At 44.5% G+C, this 18,208-nt stretch overlaps 1 protein-coding gene across 1 annotated transcript in view; it reads right to left on the bottom strand.

The window, feature by feature from the left end:
* GALNT17 (polypeptide N-acetylgalactosaminyltransferase 17) overlaps nt 1-18,208 on the bottom strand; it is a 194,561-nt gene that overhangs the window by 100,082 nt on the left and 76,271 nt on the right. Inside the window, 2 exon segments of the mRNA XM_030472544.1 lie at nt 14,455-14,652; nt 17,299-17,473. Coding sequence (XP_030328404.1) covers nt 14,455-14,652; nt 17,299-17,473 — 373 coding nt within the window.

Here is an 18,208-nt window from a genome sequence, read left to right as displayed (position 1 = left end):
GGGAAAGTTTAGATTAGATATAAGGAAGAAGTTCTTTACAGTGAGGGTGGTGAAGCACTGGAATGGGTTGCCCAAGGAAGTTGTGAATGCCCCATCCCTGGCAGTGTTCAAGGCCAGGCTGGACAGAGCCTTGAGCAACACGTTTAGTGTGAGGTGCCTCTGCCCATGGCAGGGGGGTTGGAACTAGATGATCTTAAGGTCCTTTCCAACCCTAACTATTCTATGATTCTATGTTTAACCTCCTCTACCATGTACAAAGCAGGGTGATTAGACTCACACCTCTCAGGACGCAGCATCCTCTGTCTCTCTGCAACTCCTGCAGCAATGCTTATTCAGCTTACACAGCTTCTCTGGGCACCCTGCGCCAGCGCCTCAGCACCCTCACAGGGAAGAGCTTCTGCCTAAGATCTCATCTCAGTCTCCCCTCTGGCAGGTTAAAGCCATTCCCCATTGTCCAGTCCCTATAGGTCCTTGTCAAAAGCCCCTCTCCAGGTTTTTTATAGGCCCCTTTTAGGTATTGGAAGACTCTTATAAGGTGTTTATCCATGTGAGCTGAGCATGCACAGCCCTGCTGCTTCTATGGGACTGGCTTTGAACCCAAGGCATTTACATTAACAAATCACATGGTGCGTGCTAAAGAACACTGGTTAGAAATTTCCTATAGGAAACATGGAAGTATTCTTCCCTGTTGGAAAGCCAGTGGGAAGAGCTGCCTTATGTGCAGCTTCATGGCCAAATGAAGGAAGAAAGCAGAGAAGGGCTGGCATGTGGACGGACAGTGGATTGTTCAAAACAGAGCCAGTTAGCAGTTTATGCTGCCTTCATGTGAGCTCAGCCTGTGGCTATTTCTGCATCCCCAGTAAACCCTTTTATGTGATACCTGTGGATAGCAGTTCCTGCATTTTTAGCCAACTCTATAAAGACAGCAGAAAACACACCCATTGTGCTCGGTTATAACTGCCCCATCTTGCAGAAATGAAGCCTGATCGAGATAAAGCCAGGAGGAAATGAAAATGAACCAAACCCAGGATTTGCTAGTCTAAGACATGTCATTTCTTTGATTCTAGCAGACATGCATCTTGCGTCTTCCCTCAGAAATGGTTCTCCATGTTCATGGAAGATGCCATGGACAAAAAAAATCCATTTGGAAAACATGTAAGTTTAAACTCATGTATTAAAACAAAAGTCACAGCACTATTTTTTTACACATCATAGGCATTCAAGTGAGACAACACATGGCTTACACCATGGTCAGGAATATTACTTGCAGAGACATTACACAGTGTTATAGTTATTTATCAGGTATGAGACAATCTGAGAATCTGAATCATAAAATGTCCACATCAAAAGTGCCATCAAGTGCCAAACCCCAACCAGTACAAGAGACTGTATCTAGATTTTCAGCAGCTACCTTCCACCACACTGACACATTACCACACACCCCGTATCACCAATTACTGGGGAAAGTCAAGAAACAAAACTCTTTCTAAAGAGGAGAAAAAGAAGAAAGATTTCAGCATTAGTTGATGGCTGCCCATCCCTGGCAGTGTTCAAGGCCAGGTTGGACACAGGGGCTTAGAGCAACCTGCTCTAGTGGAAGGTGTCCCTGCCATGGAAAGGGGTTGGAACTGGATGAGCTTTAAGGTCCCTTCCAACACAAACCAGCCCATGATTCTATGAACACTGACCTGGGACCACACAAGCTTTAGTTTCTCATTTTTCAGGTCACTGCTCTGAACTGAGCCCGGCTGCATGCTGCTGCCACTTGAGAGGTTTCATACAGCTCTCACAAACCAAACCTCAAAGCCCTTGGTGGGTTTGGCTGCAATGGCTACAGCCTCACAAGAATTTCATGTTTGAAAAATGGCAAAAAGGAGGAACTGAACCCAGAGCTTTCCCACTTGCACTCCAGCGGAGCCCTCTCGGGTACCACTGCTGGGGCTGAGGGCAAGTGCGTTACCAACTGCTTCTGCAGCACCAAACCTCGGCTTCCATCCTTAACTCTCCTCTTGTTTAAGGTCTGCTGTTTTCCTTTAATAAATCATCCTCCTTTAAAATAAACTGCTCCAGTGCTGTGTTCACTCATGCATAGGAAATTAAAATGTGTTATAAAACTAATTTATGCGCCCTGTTGGCCACAGTGCCTGTGGAATTGGCCTCCCTGGACACACACACAGAGGAAGCATTTGCACACGTTTGATCCAAGTTTTGCTCAACACTTTCAGAAACAGCTGAAAAGATTTTTGACTTCTTTTGTTTTCCTTCCTCAAATGAAAAACTTCATCAAAATGGACACTTACACAAGGCTGGGGCAGAGCAGTGGAGGTACCATTAAATATCCCACCCCTGAAGAATCTCACATCATTTTCATTCTTTAATACTGAGGGTGGTTTTCATTAGGATTTGTTATATTGTTCTTGCTTTCGCTGAATAATTTCACTGGAGAAAAAGAATTCCCAACCAGCTTTAATTTTAATTGATTCATATTCACTCCAATGAGGTCAGGCATGTTTAATTATCATCATCCTTATTACAGATGGAAAATCAACTTCCTCTGATGTTGCTCTGCTAATTATCATCTCATTTGTTTAGCAATGGCAGTGAGACAACTGATCAAGATTATGGCAAACAAATAGCAAAAAGACCTGTACAGAAGCCATTGCAAACAGTGGCCAGGATTCAGCAAAGTACTTTGCCATGTATCACATTTAGCGCCACTTGAACATTCCTGGGTTAGCTCTTCCTGTTCAGAACATGCTTGAGTATTTTGCCACACTGCACTTTCAGTAAAAGAAACAGGAAAAGCAGGAAGAAAATACCTTCCTGTTCATTTAACTGATGGGACTGGAGGTGCAGAGTAATTGAAGGTGAGCCTTGGAAAGGGACAAAATATTCCTCAAATGCAAAGCTGTTCGAAACACCAGCTCAGCTTTCCTGGGTTAGACTGATGGTGAGGAACAAAACATGGTCCTGGCAGCCCTTTATAAGTTCCCTACCACCAGTAAATCATCAGGCACCTATATACCTTTGCCAATTTGTCCCTTATGGCTGTTAAGTGCTGAGTTGTCTGCTAGCGCTGGTAAGTTTTTCCCATGATGATGCTGTCAATTCAGCACTCCAAAAGTGAGCCAGGAGACAGACAGGAGAGGAAGCAAACCCAACCAAAAACCTTTAAAATGGATTTAAAACACTTTCGTTTCTTCTTCTATTTTACAGAGAAGACAGGTAAACTTGATGTTGATCTCTGCTCCAAGCAAGCATAATCCTTTTGCATCCAAATAAATCGCGGCATTGAGGACTGCGGTTATAGCACATTAGCGCAATGATGCGAGTGATCCAAAAAAAGAACATGAGGACCAGGAGACTGCTCTTCAAAGCAGCTGGGTGTACATAGCTCTGAAATGGTTATTAAGTTCATTTAAGTACCAAATTAAGCAAAGAATGGGAGGAAAGACTGATGAAACTATAGTCTGATCCCCTGATCCAAGTTTAACCTTGGCTTAGCAGCATTGCCTGGTTTGATACTTATTTTTAATTTAGTAATGCTCTGATGATTTATTTCTATATTAAAGTCTACTGCACAAAAGCACAACAAGAAACTACTGCATAAAAAGAAAATGCTCCCTCGAAGTTAAAGATGAGCCCATTTTACTAGGCACGCAGGAATCCCTTGACTAAGCTAGTCATAAATCAGCCAGAGGACTGCTCACTGGAAAAAAAGCAGTCATACTACATTGTCTTCCTGCAAGGCTATTCCTTGCTGAAATGGAAAATGTGCCTCTATCATACAGCCCTGCTGTATGATAACTAATAGGCCTGCAAAGTTCCTTGGTTTATATCAAGACCTCCATAGGAATCTTGACCATAAGTACTTTACCGCATGCAGCACTAAGAGTCCCTTCTGCTCGCAGCTTTGCTGTCCCAGATGCAACGAGGCCATCAGCCTGGTGCCACAGTCCAGTAAAACTACAAATCCTTTATTATCTTTGCCTTCATGAATGCCCAAGTGATATTACTTGGCAATAACTGCAAGTCCCCATCCCAAAATCAGCTTGAACAATCCACTGTGGCCAGCAGCAAGCCAGCCATCTGCTTCCCTCATCGCCTCATTTCTGTTCCAAAAGTAACTGGAATCTCTCCTCTCCTTCCACTTTCCACTTTATTTTTAGAGCATTCTCCAGTCAGAGCTCAGCTCCCCATCAGTTATATTCTGTGCATATCCTGTGCCTCTCTCTCCTTACGACCACATTTGCTGTCACCAGAAATATTACAGCAGAAACATTACATTTGTTGACCAGTGAACACAGAGCTTTATAAAGCAAAGAAACAAAATACCACACAGGTTAGGCAGACCTGAGTCCTGAAATTCACTCAGAGGAAGGTGAAAAACCTTCACCGAATCTTGTCATCTAAAAGAAAACAGACTACTTTTTTTTTTTTCCCCTCTTGGAAATGGTGACAAACTTACAAGTGCAGATTCCTATGGACAAAGAAAAGACAAAAGCCAGTGCTGGTGCAGTTTAGTTCTTCACTGTATTTTCTGACTGCTGCTGAAATGATACCCACACAGCTGTCAACTGAAGCAAAGAAATAAGCCTAAGCACTGGGTTGATCCAACATTGGTTAGGAACTGCTCATATACATTTCCTTCACTAGGAAAAAAGAAGGAAATGCAATGAGACATCCCAAGTCATTGTGGAAGTTGCAGCTATACCAGAAAAGAGAAGTATATTCAGGGGAGCTACACTCAGCCACCTCATCCTCCATTTTAAACCAAATTAACAGGGGGTTGGAACTAGATGAGCTTTAAGGTCCCTTCCAACCCAAATCAGCCTGTCATTCTGTGCAAACACATACAGGTAAGAGCAGTTTCTAACACACCCATTCTCCTGCATGAATTACTATGAACAGTTTCATATCCAAATCTCATTGTCTCTCCCAGCGCATGCAGCCCACCAAGCACCAGGAACCTCCCAATTCCCTCTAAACATGGAACAAAATACAACCAGCTGCACCCTCAAACCCTTCCTTGGTGCCAGTCTTTGCTTCTGCCTCTGTTTTGGCCACAATTCTCAACACATACAACGGCTCAACTCCAGTCCCACCTAGGGCTGCCACCAGTTTCAGATTCCTAAGTGACACCTCCCCTGGATCCTGCAGTTTTCCAACTCTTTTAATGCCTGCATGAAGTGTGCACTGTGAAGACTGCACAACACTGCTCCTTGGCACCTGCCTTAGGAGACTTCCCACACCTCTATCATTGTAACAGGAGAAAAAAAAGAGAGAACTTCTCTTCCCTAAACAAAGAAGCCAGAAACAGGATATCACATGGTCATTAAATCCCACATGGAAACTGCGCTCATGGAGAATCTCTGCCGAGCTCTGGGAAACCTGTCAGATGCTCTTTTCTCCCAGGCCTGGACTTGACAAGAACATCGATGCTAAACAGGGAGCGTAAGAAGGCAATTATAAGGTGCACATTTGTGAAATGATTGATGGGTTTTCTAATTGCAAAGAAAAATTGAGCAATGATGGTACCAGAATGGACTGCTGCCTTTGCAGACAGCAATCCAATGCTTAGCAGATGAATGAGCTCTTTCAAAACCCCTCCACACAGCGATTTTGGGAAGAACGAACAAAGACTTGCAAACGTGAGCCTCCCTCTCTCTAGGGAACGACGAGTCCCTCTGGATCACTGGAACACTGCCAGGGATGGGGCAGCCACAGCTTCTCTGGGCATCCTGTGCCAGCGCCTCAGCACCCTCACAGGGAAGAACTTCTGCCTAAGATCTCATCTCAATCTCCCAGGGCTCGCCAGCACAGAGACGGGGCACTTGCACTGCTGCAGATGGTCAAAGCGAGCACATCAAGCCATGACCGCAGCCTCCTGCCCTGCGCCTGCCAAGCCTGGGTTTAATGGACAACCCCCGAGATATGTTTTGCCCATTAAGCACCCGATGTTCAAGCCTGCTGCTCGTACCCACGTGAACATGCTTTACAAGCACAATGAAAGCATTTAGAGATGTAACCTCGAGAAGATTTAATTTAGACTATCCAACACAGAACAGCAAGTCAGTGCTCTGGGCATGGAGAGAGTGGGGCAGTTTATAAAAGCCTCCTGTGCTCCCAAACAGCTGGGAGCTCCCAAGGCATCAAACACGTCTTGCTTCAACCAATGGATATGATAATAAGGATCTATTTTTCCTTTTAATTTAAACTATGCCTATTTATGTGCCACTGACTGAAAAGGACAGTGAATTAAAGTGCACATGAAAGAAAATCATAGCCCTCAGCACTTGCTCCAAACACTCTTTTAAGTCTGTTTGATGACGGGCTGCTGTGTTTTCTCACCAAGCGCAATCGGCTCGATTATCACTTCTTTGTTTTGAATACCCACCTCCAAAGTCATTAAACACTTGCTTCTTAATGAGAATAGATTGGGGTTGGCCAATAAATCACTTAAATGCCATCTGCCAAAGAAAAAAGAAATTCCAAGTGCCAAATTCCCCCAACTCCTTTTTGCATATTTTCCCCTCGATGTTGGATTTAGAGAGAAAAGACGTTTGTATAATCCATCAGCGGTAGCTTTCTCCTCGGGGAAGTGCAAACAGACCACAGAAAAGACTCCAGTTGGCTTTGACTTGCAAAACCACTTCATGGACTACTCTGAAACAATTCAGTCAGCGGGATGTGAGCTCTGTATATTGGTGTTGCCCCAGATTGTTTTGGTTTTATTCATAAGATTATTCGGGGAAAACAGGCTGCCTGAAGCTTAAGTTTACTAGCAATTGTTCAATAATTCAACACCCATCTTTTGTGTCTCTTTAATGCGTCAGAAAAATCAAAACCCTTCACAAATTAAAGGCCAAATCCTGTTTACTCTTTCCTTTTCTAAAGCAACTTTGACATCAATAAAGGCTGTTTCTGTGACTTGGGCTCAGATTAAAAGTTCTCTCAGTGAGAGTATTTATTTATTTTATTTTAAATCAGGAGCATGCTTTTTCTTTTTTCTTTTTAATCAAAATACTTCTCTTATGCAAAACTTTAAAAAAGCAAAGACAAATGCTTCCAGAATGGCCAGGCTGCTTGCTTTACAGAAATGGATTACTTTAACATTTTATAGCTATAAGCGATGACTCCCTCCAGGAAGAAGGACTTGCTCCCTTCCCTGCACCCTCTGTTCACCTCCTGAAGGGACCAGCCCACACTAATTGTCTCTCGCCCAGATTTAAAAGCTTTTCATGAAGAAACCCTGCTGAACTTTGGTGCTTGAAGAAGGATTTGAAGTTCTACCTGCAATAACACTTTCAGTTTGGCAAGGAGCAGCGGGTTCAATGAAAACAAGCCCCCAACTCAAGGCTGTGAAAGGCTCCTGGCTGCAAGAGGGGGTAAATCCGCACCAAGCTGGCCTGAAGGCTCCAGAATCAAGGGATGGGGGCCCCCCACCCCAACAGGAACACACCTTCTCTGAGCAGCTACTTAATACCACACCCAAATCCCATTCCATTCTCCAAATGGTCTATCTAAAAAGCACACAAATACTGCCTTTTCCAGGCCATTTGGCACAACCAGCCAAACACAAGCCCATAGGGGTCCCTTCCATTGTGTCCATACCAGCCAACATTTGCAATCCCAAGGACAGTTTTAGGAAAATTAAAAACAACTAAAACAAGACACAGCACTAAGAGACATGGAGACATTGATCGTCACATGAACCAGCTCCATATGCTTAAATCTCTGCTGCACCCTCAGCAGAGGCTTTATGGTTTTTCAGGAGGTGACATAAATCTGTTCATCTGATAAAATCTGACACTATCTCAAATTGTTAGACCCCCCTTCTTTACGCTTTGCACTGAATTATGTAGCACTAAAAATGATCAGATGAAGAATTCATCATAAAAAGGCATGACACCAGCAAGCTGAGCTTCAAAATGTCCACAGGGAACACCACTGGGAAACTGTGAGGTTTAAGAGCTTAAAATTAGTGAAAATCACTTTGTACAGTGGGTTGAGGTTCACTTCTCCTCAATATCTTTAAAATAAAAATCAAGGAAGTCAATTATACGTATTTTTTTAAATCTGTGGCCTCAAACAATCACGAAAACCCGCCATGACTAAAAGGAAAACTCAAACTGAAAACAACTGAAAAGGTTCTTGTCAAAGTACTTTTGACACTGGTAAAGAACTTGATGGTTTTAATTTAATCCAGAGATGGATGACAAAGATACTGATGTCATGATTCTGACCTGAATCTTTCCTCTTCTAGAGACTGAGCCCAAACAAGACTGCCCCAAATTAAGCTGATGAAAACCCTCTCTCCATTTCTTCTCCTGGTAGCTTGTTTTCAAGTTTTCAGAGACCTCCAATCTCTGTGTCACCCAAGAGTGAACAGACCTTAGGAGGCATATACTTGGAAGCACAAGTCTCCAGCAACCACACTAAGGATGGATGGGGTTTGATTTATTCAGATATTTACACATAGAAGCTCACTTTCTAGAAGCACCAACAAAACCTTGCCTGTGGAAGAACATCCGTAATGTTCCCACATTGGATTGAGGTCTGGTCCAACATACTTCAAGGCCACCAGGATCTCTGCTATAAACCTGACACTAGGATGCTGACCCCTGGACATGCAACTACAGTGAGTATAAGGCTTAGAGAAGAATCAGACTTCAAGGAAGAGAAAGCATTTGGGTGGTCAACACAGAGCTTTGCTTTCTTTGAGCAGCTTTAGAGACTGAGAATGCTCATCACTACCATTATTTTACCTTTTTCTTTGGTTTAAATTTTATATGAAGCCATGAAAGAGCTCCATGAGGCTCTGCAGCTGTGACATTCACACACATCCAATCCCTCTAAGCAAACACCTGCATACAAGCATCTCCTCAGACATACCAGGTGAGGTTTCCAAATGCAAGTTATCATTAGCACCCCACGTCTGGCTTCTATGGAAATCAGCTTTCTCTTTGACTTCCAAAGCAGCTACACCAGAAGAGCAAGAACATTTTACAACTGTGTTCATACAGAAACAGGAATCTTCCTGCAGTTTGTAGTTGCTGCAGTCAGGAAGCACTGATTTAAAAAGTATTCAGCATTTTGTACAAACTGTTTTCTAAAGTGTTTGAGCTTTTTCAGGACAAACCAACAGAAACGCAGGAAATTCTGCTCTTGCCTCACACTTACAGGCTTGCCTAAACTGTTATGAATAGTTTCACCGACATCTGAGTACTTGGCCAGTTTTATCAGAAGGCATCCAGCATCCCAGAGATGTTGCAGACTGTTAAATCATAGAATTATTAGAATGATTTGGGATGGAAGGGACCTTAAAGCTCATCCAGTTCCAACCCCTGCCACGGGCAGGGACACCTGCCACTAGAGCAGGTTGCTCCAAGCCCCATCCAGCCTGGCCTTGAACACTGCCAGGGATGGGGCAGCCACAGCTTCTCTGGGCACCCTGTGCCAGCGCCTCAGCACCCTCACAGGGAAGAGCTTCTGCCTAAGAGCTCATCTCAATCTCCCCTCTGGCAGGTTAAAGCCATTCCCTTTTGTCCTGTCCCCCATAGCCCCTTGTCAATATCCCTGTGGTGTTGGTGTTACGTCAAATGAAATGCCCAGCAACCACAGTGGTAGACCTCAACACCATTTGCAGTTTAAGACGGAGGGAACAGTTTACATTAAGCACCGCAAGCATTTTCTTAAGCAGTAGAATTAGCACCTTCTCTCCACTCCTGTGTTGTATTCAATCACCTAAATCCCCTCTGTTTCTTTCCATCTCAACCTCTGCATCATTTACACAACCGGGGATGAGAGTTTGCTCTTTCATAAGTACGTTGCAAGAGCAAATCCATTAACATTTGTGAGGCTGAGATAACAGGTAATTGGGTGGGTCAATTCACATTATTTTCATCTTCAAAAACCCCCAAACCTAACAGCCTCTCTGTTCTTTTACAATCCATAACTCTCAAAACCGATTTCCTCCTCACAGTGATCTTAATAGTAATTAAATGAGCTTTTGTCTTCCAACAGCAGTAAAGATTAAGTACCACATAAAACAGCTGCAGCAAAGCCCCATCCAAAGTCCAATTTAACCTGGTAGCTGCTTTCCAGCTGGTATCCCGAGTGCTGCAGGGTTGGAAAGAGGCATCTCTGTCATCTCTGAAGTCACCCGAGGACTTGTCCTTCAGCCCCAACACATTACAGAAGGGTGCTGACTAATGGAGCTATTCAGCAATGCTTTTGCCTGTTGGACTCAACTGATCCACCCAGCCAAGTGTGGAAAATACAAAGAGAAAGTCAGGAAATGCATTCTATCCTAAATAATCTATTGTTGCATTCTATCCTAAATAATCTATTATTTGGGAACAATGGGGTCACAGCACTGTCAATGGACTCCCTGACCAAGCCACAAAGATTCAAGTTTCTTTTCTCTCGGATGGGATACGTGAACTGCTGCCAGCAGAAAAGCACGACAACCTCAATTTCCATGCTCAGGTAAGTGTTCCTCGTGCTCAAAGCTGCTTAATATGCGCTATCTGCTTGCTTGGCTTCTTGAAGAGGCACAGATGCAAGAGTGCATTTAATTGTTTTCCTGAATCAGACCCCTGGAGCCATCAGTATCTCACATATGTAATTATAAATCATGAGTCTTGCAACCAAAGCACAATCAGCACATCTTGCTATAAATCTTCCAGATATCAGCAATTTCTCCAAAGCTGCTTTTTGGCAAAACCTGATGCAGCATGAACTAAGTAAGTCAGGCAGAAGAAACCACTGGCATTGAAGTTCACAGCTCACCAGTGCTGCACCGCTGGACAGGCTCCAGACCACAGGAAGCCCCCCAAAACTCACGTTCTATCCAGTGGGAAACAAATCATTCCCAGACACGAGAAGGTGGATCTCCCCTGGGATACCCCAAGTCCATCCATGTGTAATTTCACAGCATTTCCAAAGACCTTTTATGGACTTCCCACAGGATGTGGGAAGTGTCAACCTTCTCCCATTTTGTTGATGCACAGGTTTTCTGGACTCACAGTAAACTCTGATCAATGTATATCATTAATAACAAAGAACTGGATAAATCCTGGCTACAGCTCCTAGAGCAAAGCATGGCCAGGTATGTAATGCAAGCATGTATTCATTTATATACACTCATTAACACCATCTGAACTAGGAAATCAAAACATCTCTGCAAGAGCTCATGCCAATGAAGATCAGGATCTATATGATGACCCTTTCAAATGTCACTTACTGTCTGCCTCGTCTGTGAGAACTAATTTAGACATGATACATTATGCTGTAATCACAATTTTATCTTCTGGGCAAAGGCAGTCAGAGGAAGTCTGTAAGCCTGGCAAGGGAAGTCTAGCTGTGAAATGCATGCACAAGTGAGTGCTGAGATTGAGGGTATCTTTGTGCATCAGGATTTTAAATGTTAATGGGGGAAAAAATACAAAAGAAGATGTGTTACAGAATCCAGGTATTAAACCAGCATCCCTCCAAGGCATTGAGAGAGACTATTTCTTGCAGGGAAATTACTGGATAAAGCAGGAGCCTGGAGCCAGTTTGAGACTAGGCCGTAGTTTAGACGGGTTTCATGCCATCAGCTCTCTTTGCCTGGATAATTACATCTTGTGAATTATCCATGAGAGAAAATTGCCTCCAAACGTATTCACAGAGCTGTCTGTCTCCAGTCTCTGCTGCTGAGTGTTTGGTAGAGACTGACCCTTACAAGCACACTGGAGCACCTCTCATGGGCAGGGAACTCCTCTTCTGGGGCTGCCATAACCCTCATACACCAAGTAAAACCCAAGCAAGGAATAAACCGCTTCACTTTGCTCCCACTCTTTCATCCTAACAAGTCTCTAAAAAAACCTAATGTACCTCTGTATACTATAATTTCAGAATTTCCTCTAATCCCCATGCATAATTACATGGAGCACTGCACTGGTATCCCTTTCATGCAAATACTGCTATAAAATGCATAGTTTTCATAGCATTATATGACAAAGAAATAACTGTAGTCATTTATTTCCGGTATGTGGTTACACAACCTAATGCAATGAGACAGTATTTTTCATTAGCTTTTTGTTGTGGACACTCCCCATTTATCTTTCTCAGAATCCTTCCCCCAGTGCACGTTAACAATGTTATTTTAGTAAGTTGCTTCATTATTTAACATCCCTGAGAGGCTGCTTGGTTTGCTGCAGAAGCCCTTTCCCAGACCTGTCTTTGGAGGCAGTGCCCTTCCACCCCGGCTCCCCTTAACCCCTAAGCCCTAATTCCCATACACCGTGGCCTCAAGCAGCAGCGTCCACATTACAGATGCCCTTAAAAAAGCCAGAATGGATGGTCACAACATACATCCTTGCAGCTGCCCGTCAAGTACCTCCATAAGCTTCCTCTGAGCTCTAATTCATTGGTGGCTCAACTCAGCAGTGCTCAAGAGCTGAGCAGACAGACCCTTGGGATGACAAGGCTGCAGATGCCAAGGGGCTCAAGGGGCATCAACTCCTCCTAGGTTGTTTTCTAACGGGGATGTAATTGGTGCAGAAATACTGCCAGAAGCCCGGAGCAGATGGATAAACCTCTCACACCTCCAGCTCCTCCTGAACAGTAGCTGTTTGCAATCTGCTTAAATGCAGAAATATGAAGCTCAATATCCCATTCACACTTTAGCACCATCCATAGGGTTTATTTTTATGCTAAAACAAGCACCAGAACAACCTAATACCTCATTCTGGCCAACAGAAGACAATTCCCAGAGCAAACCCTTCACACAGCAGTAGGTCAGAAGTCCATGAAACCCCCAGGCAGCACTCACTCAAAGCTCAGCAATATCTGCTGGCTCCCAGCTCTGAACCAAGGAAAAAAAGTGTGTTGGTAGATTTGTATTTGTGTCTAAGTGTCCATCATCCATGTGCCCCCACTTACACTCCTGGCCTTGGTAGCCACCTTTGTTAACTGGTTCATATCTGGGGAGCATGGGCAAAGCCACATCCTGAAATCCTGACATCCTCCTTGCATTAGGTATTGACCTTCCCACTCCACCTCTCCACAATAATCCAGCCCTTCAGCTCCCCATAGTTCTCTTCCTCCCCAGCCAATCACTCTTCTTCCCTGCCTCTTTCCCTTCTTTTCTCCCCTGCCATCAAACACCAGCTTCCACAAAGAAGCCTGTCCCTGCCCATGTGCCTCTGCCACAGCCTGCTCTCCTTAACAGCTCCCCTAAGCACACTGAAACTGAAATTAAAACCACATTCAAGGAGGACAATAGAACAGAAGGACACGCCCTGTATTTTTTGTCATATTTAGGTGGGTTGTTTCCTCAATGCACCCTGCCCAGTTTTTGGATCACAGCAAGCTCCCGGGGAGGTGCTGCAGTCACAGAGGACTCCAGTTTGGACACCAGAGCCATGTAGGGACTGTCAGTACCACATTGCTCACCCCTCACTTGCAAAGGCTTTTGAATTCCTCAGCTTCTCCCTCTCCACGCCCCAGCCATTCAGCCCCTCCTTTAACAAGTCCAGCAGCTTGCATTTGGTTAAAATAACTGCTTATTCCTCAAAGACTTGATTCCTGTCCAGAATAAACTGTCAACTCCTCCACTGATGGCTGAACGTGCTGTCTGGAACAGGGGAGCCCATAGGAATAAAAAAAGGTCTCTGTGTAAATGGGAACAGACCTAATTTCCAAGGATTATATCATTGCTTCAGGGTTCCGATCAGGCGTGGATTTGCACATATGCATCTGTTATATGCCTGAGGACGAGCCTTCTCCATGTTAATCAAGTTGGGAGCAACAGATCCTGTTCACCTGGCCAGAAAACCACTCCTGATCAGAGATAGCATCTTACATGACATTTAGGGTTTGTCAAGGGAAAACCACTGATCCCCTCATACAGAGCAGCACTGAGTAATTCCCTCGCCTCCTGCTTTTGCTATGTCCCAATGGGCTTGTCCCACACCTGAAGGCTGGAGGAGCTGGGACAGTATTTCAGATCTGCCAAGCGTGTAAGCTGGTGTCAGAACAACAAGATACAAGTTTGCCCTGAGAAGAGATGTACTTTTTATACATGAAAAACCCATGCTGTATTTCATGAATTCATGCTCAGTTCATTACGCAGGAATAATCACCTCATTCCTTATGATTTGCAAAACCTTAACACTGTAATTAAGGTAAAGTGACTTTGTTATATGCAGTTAAACATAAGACTGTACCAATCTGCACAGTTCCTACACTTCCCCAGTCTTTTTGCATATTGTTACCAATAATTCCCCTTTCCAAACCTCATCACCCTAACAAAACCCTTCCCAGCTTGTGTTCCAGCCTCTCTGAGCTGGCTCATGCCATGATGCTACATCCAACCCCTCCAAGCTTCCTTGCTTGATTTCCCTGCCTTGCGCCTAACTGGACCTCAGTGACAGAGAGCGAGTGGCTCCCAGGGTCTTGCCATACCTGATGGGCAGCGAGGGGTCTCCAGCATCCCACCAGTCCTTGGGGGGGCTGATGTACATGCACCACAGCTCCCAGCTGTACCCATGGGCAGAGTTCTCATAACGCTGCACCTCAAAGTTGTCCTGCTTGATGTTGTCTATGGAGGGAAGAATGACCCTTCTCCGGTTTTCCTGAATCCGTGAAAGCACCGGCTCAGCCCTGGAAAGAAGCAAAGCATAGGAATAGATGGTTAATTACTCCCATGATTTGCAGATGGACACTGCAGCTTTCATACAGCTTGTGCACGTCAATGAGGATAAGAAAACGCATTCTTGCCACCATTAAGTAAAAGGATTAGCATCATAGCATCATAGAATCATTTGGGTTGGAAGGAACCTTCAAAAGTCATCTAGTCCAACTCCTCTGCAATAAGCAGGGACATCTTCAACTAGACCAGGTTGCCCAGTAACACATCAGCCTGGCCTTGAATGTCTCCAATGGATGGTGCATCCACCACCTCTCTGGGCAACCTGTGCCAGTGTTTTGCCACCTCATTGCACAAAACTTCTTCCTCATGTTCTGCCTGAATCTCCCTTCTTATAGTTTAAAATCACCACCCCTCACCCTATCGCAATGGGCCCTGCTAAAAAGTCTCTCCCCATCTTTCTTATAGGCCCTTTTTAAGAACTGAAAGGCCCCAGTAAGGTCTCCCTGGAGTCTTCTCCAGGCTGAACAACCTCAATTCTCCTCTCTCCCATTCACAGGTGGCATCATGTCTTCACAGAGATGCAACAAAACCCAGCTAGAGGAGCCTGGACTGTCAGGAGGCTCCTCACAGAGTCAGTAGCGACCCCAAGTCGCAATGCACTGGCCTCTGTGTCACCCTCCCGCTCCTCCGTGCTTCCCATCAGAGGGAAAGCACTTGTGCTACTAAGTATAAAAGGTTATTTCTGAAAGGCTTGCCAAGCTTTGTCAGCCACAAGGGAGATGCTGCATGAGGCTCCAGTGCTTCCACTTGATGGGACCTCCCACCCTTGCAGGGAGCTGCCATCAGAGCACAGGTAGCTCAGTAGCTTTGGGGACTTCTAGTGCTCTCTGACTACACAAATTCATGGACCAGCTGAAGCTTTCAGCACAAGGAAAGGACTATTTTCACAAACTAAGGTTCTAAGCTGTGGAAATGAATTAATGCCTCTGAAAATGGACCTTATCTTTTCCTGCAGAGCCAGTACACCACGTTTTCTCTGTGTGCTGATTTAAAAAAGCATTACTAAATAATAATTCCATATTCTGAACCTTTTAATTTTCAAAATGTCCATATGTTTTTAAGCTGAGCTTTCCTGACATCTTTACTGAGGCAGCATTGAAATCAGATGATACATTAACCAGGGGCCAGTTCTGCAGCATGGGCCAACTGTACAGCCAGGAACAGGCTCAGGTAAGGTGCTCACAGCTTCTGGCTATGGTTAGTGTCACAGCATGAGACTGGGCAGGCTCTTGATTTGCCACAACAGGGCTGCTCTCACGTTCTTCTGTGAGTTACGCTGTGTAAAGCTGTGATGTGCATTTGCAAGATAACTACACACCAAATCCTGTGCTGTCATGCACGGGTGGACATCCTGCATGAAAACACGATCTACAGGCTGGGAAGCCTGGCTTGGAAACTTCTCTTCTGTAAAGCAAGGCCATGAAAGATGTGCTTTATTTAAACCATGCTTTAACTAGTCCAGACTTATCCCAAATCCAAAAAAACTCCATGTCCCTGGGTATAACAGGGTAAATTCTTGAAAGCAGGACTGTCAGAAGGGTCTTTTTTCCCTTGGGACATACAGACTCTATAGCTGTAAAATTAATCTCTGGGACATACAAACGTGTTCCAAGCAGGGTGCAGCCCCAGAGCCACTGACTGCCCAGGGCTCAGCCTGCCAGGACCAGGAGTAACTTGCATTCCTGGTGCCTTCAGTGACAGCAGTGGGTATATAACACCAGACTGAGTCAAGCCCACACTGCAGAAAAGTTCACTATCCCTAGAAAGGATGTTTCAAGAGCTCAGTAGATGGGGGATTCCTCTGTGTAGCAGTAAAATCAGGCCTGAGGACTTAGTGACCTGAAGAGAGGAACATTCAGCTGGGAATACAGATAACATAAAAAACAGCTCTTGAGGACACCCTTCAGTTCCATTGTTGCTACAAGAATTCAAGAACTGCATATACTCTGTTTCCAGCTCCTAAAGCACTTTTCTTGTGGATGTTACTCTCTGTTCGAATTAAGGCACAAGTTAGCTTCTTCTACCTCCACTTTTCTAAACATGGAGCACTTTTTACACTTGGTTAGAGAGGAAAAAAAACCCAACTTTCAGGCTCCTCTCATGATCTAGACTCAAACTTAAGCCACTTGAACCCAAATGTTTTGAATCTCTCTGAAAAAATACTTATGAAACACCTTTTGCTGCTTCTGCCCCTCTGCACTTATTCCCAGCTGCAGAAGAGAGAAATCAACCTAAACCATCTAAGCCTTCCCAGTGAGATCCAGCTGCAAAGGGCAAGGAAGCAGGAAACACCTCTTCTCTCAATCCCTTGCTGCCTGGGCTTTTTTAAACTTACAATAGCTACTTAAGGCTAAGGGAATGGGAAAGCAACCTGGAAAATGAAAACAGAGGGCAAAAGGTGTGCAGGCATAGGAGGAGGGAATAGAAAAGGATTACAGAAACGATTTCCTTGTATATTCCCATCCTATCTCATCAGTGGCCATTCAATACAGAAGGAAGACAGGATTACTAAGCCAGTGGACTTCTTTGCAAACCCATCCTTACAAAGCGATGGACTGTCCCTTGTTTAATGTGACACCTTGAGGTTGAGCACCTACCAGCCAGCCGTGAACTCCACGTGAGCATCAAAAAACCCAGTGATCTGGCCAGTGGCAGCTTTCCAGCCTTCGATACGAGCTCGAATAAGACCTTCCCTCTTCTGGTTGCGCACCACCTTCACGAGGCCTGGGTACCGCTTATTGACGTACTCTTCCAGTGGCGCCTTCAGTTCCTCTAGAGAAGAAGAGCCAGAGAACCCATTGAGAAGGTGCAACAGTTTTCACCTAAAATAAACCCACTTGAATGATGGGTACAAGCATAACTTCATGGAGCCACACATCTCTGAACACCACTGAGAGGGATATAATCATTTAGGGTCAATCAATGCTGATTTGTAACAGACCACCTGATGGTGGACTGACCATAACGTGTATAAAAGAAATCGAAGGTTGCCAAGAACATTGTAAGGCAGGCCAACGACTAAGGAGCCCAAGTGCCATCTCTAGAGGCAAAGGGCAGCAAGAGGCCAGCTCGAGTACCTTGCAACATCTAGGCATCACCCCACTGAAGGACAGAATAAAAAAGTCACCCGTGGATACCAAACGCCAGTGCTCTAAATATCTGATGGACATTTTAGCTGAATGAATGCTACAAAACCCACCTGAAATAACTTAAACTACATCAAAACTTTGTATGAGCTTCACTATCCTTTTTACTCAGCCTCACTACTACAGGCTTAGCATTTGCTGTATGTCTCCCAAGCTTTGCCACTAGAAAAGCTGAAATTCCCCCCGCTTTTATGATAGGATGAAAGAGACTGGGGCTTTGTTCAGAAGATCCTCATACCACATATCTTCTGTCCATTGGAAACTGCACATCATTTAATTATGTTGTCTAAGCCCCTGTATGTACTATGGCTGAGAACATAATGGATCTGCCAGCCTGAAGTCATTACCAGCATTAAACGTT

The sequence above is a fragment of the Strigops habroptila genome (assembly GCF_004027225.2).
Source record: "Strigops habroptila isolate Jane chromosome 13 unlocalized genomic scaffold, bStrHab1.2.pri S16, whole genome shotgun sequence".
NCBI classification, from domain to species: Eukaryota; Metazoa; Chordata; class Aves; order Psittaciformes; family Psittacidae; genus Strigops; species Strigops habroptila.
Note: the sequence above shows the minus strand (reverse complement) of the source record. Positions and strands in the feature narration are given on the sequence as shown.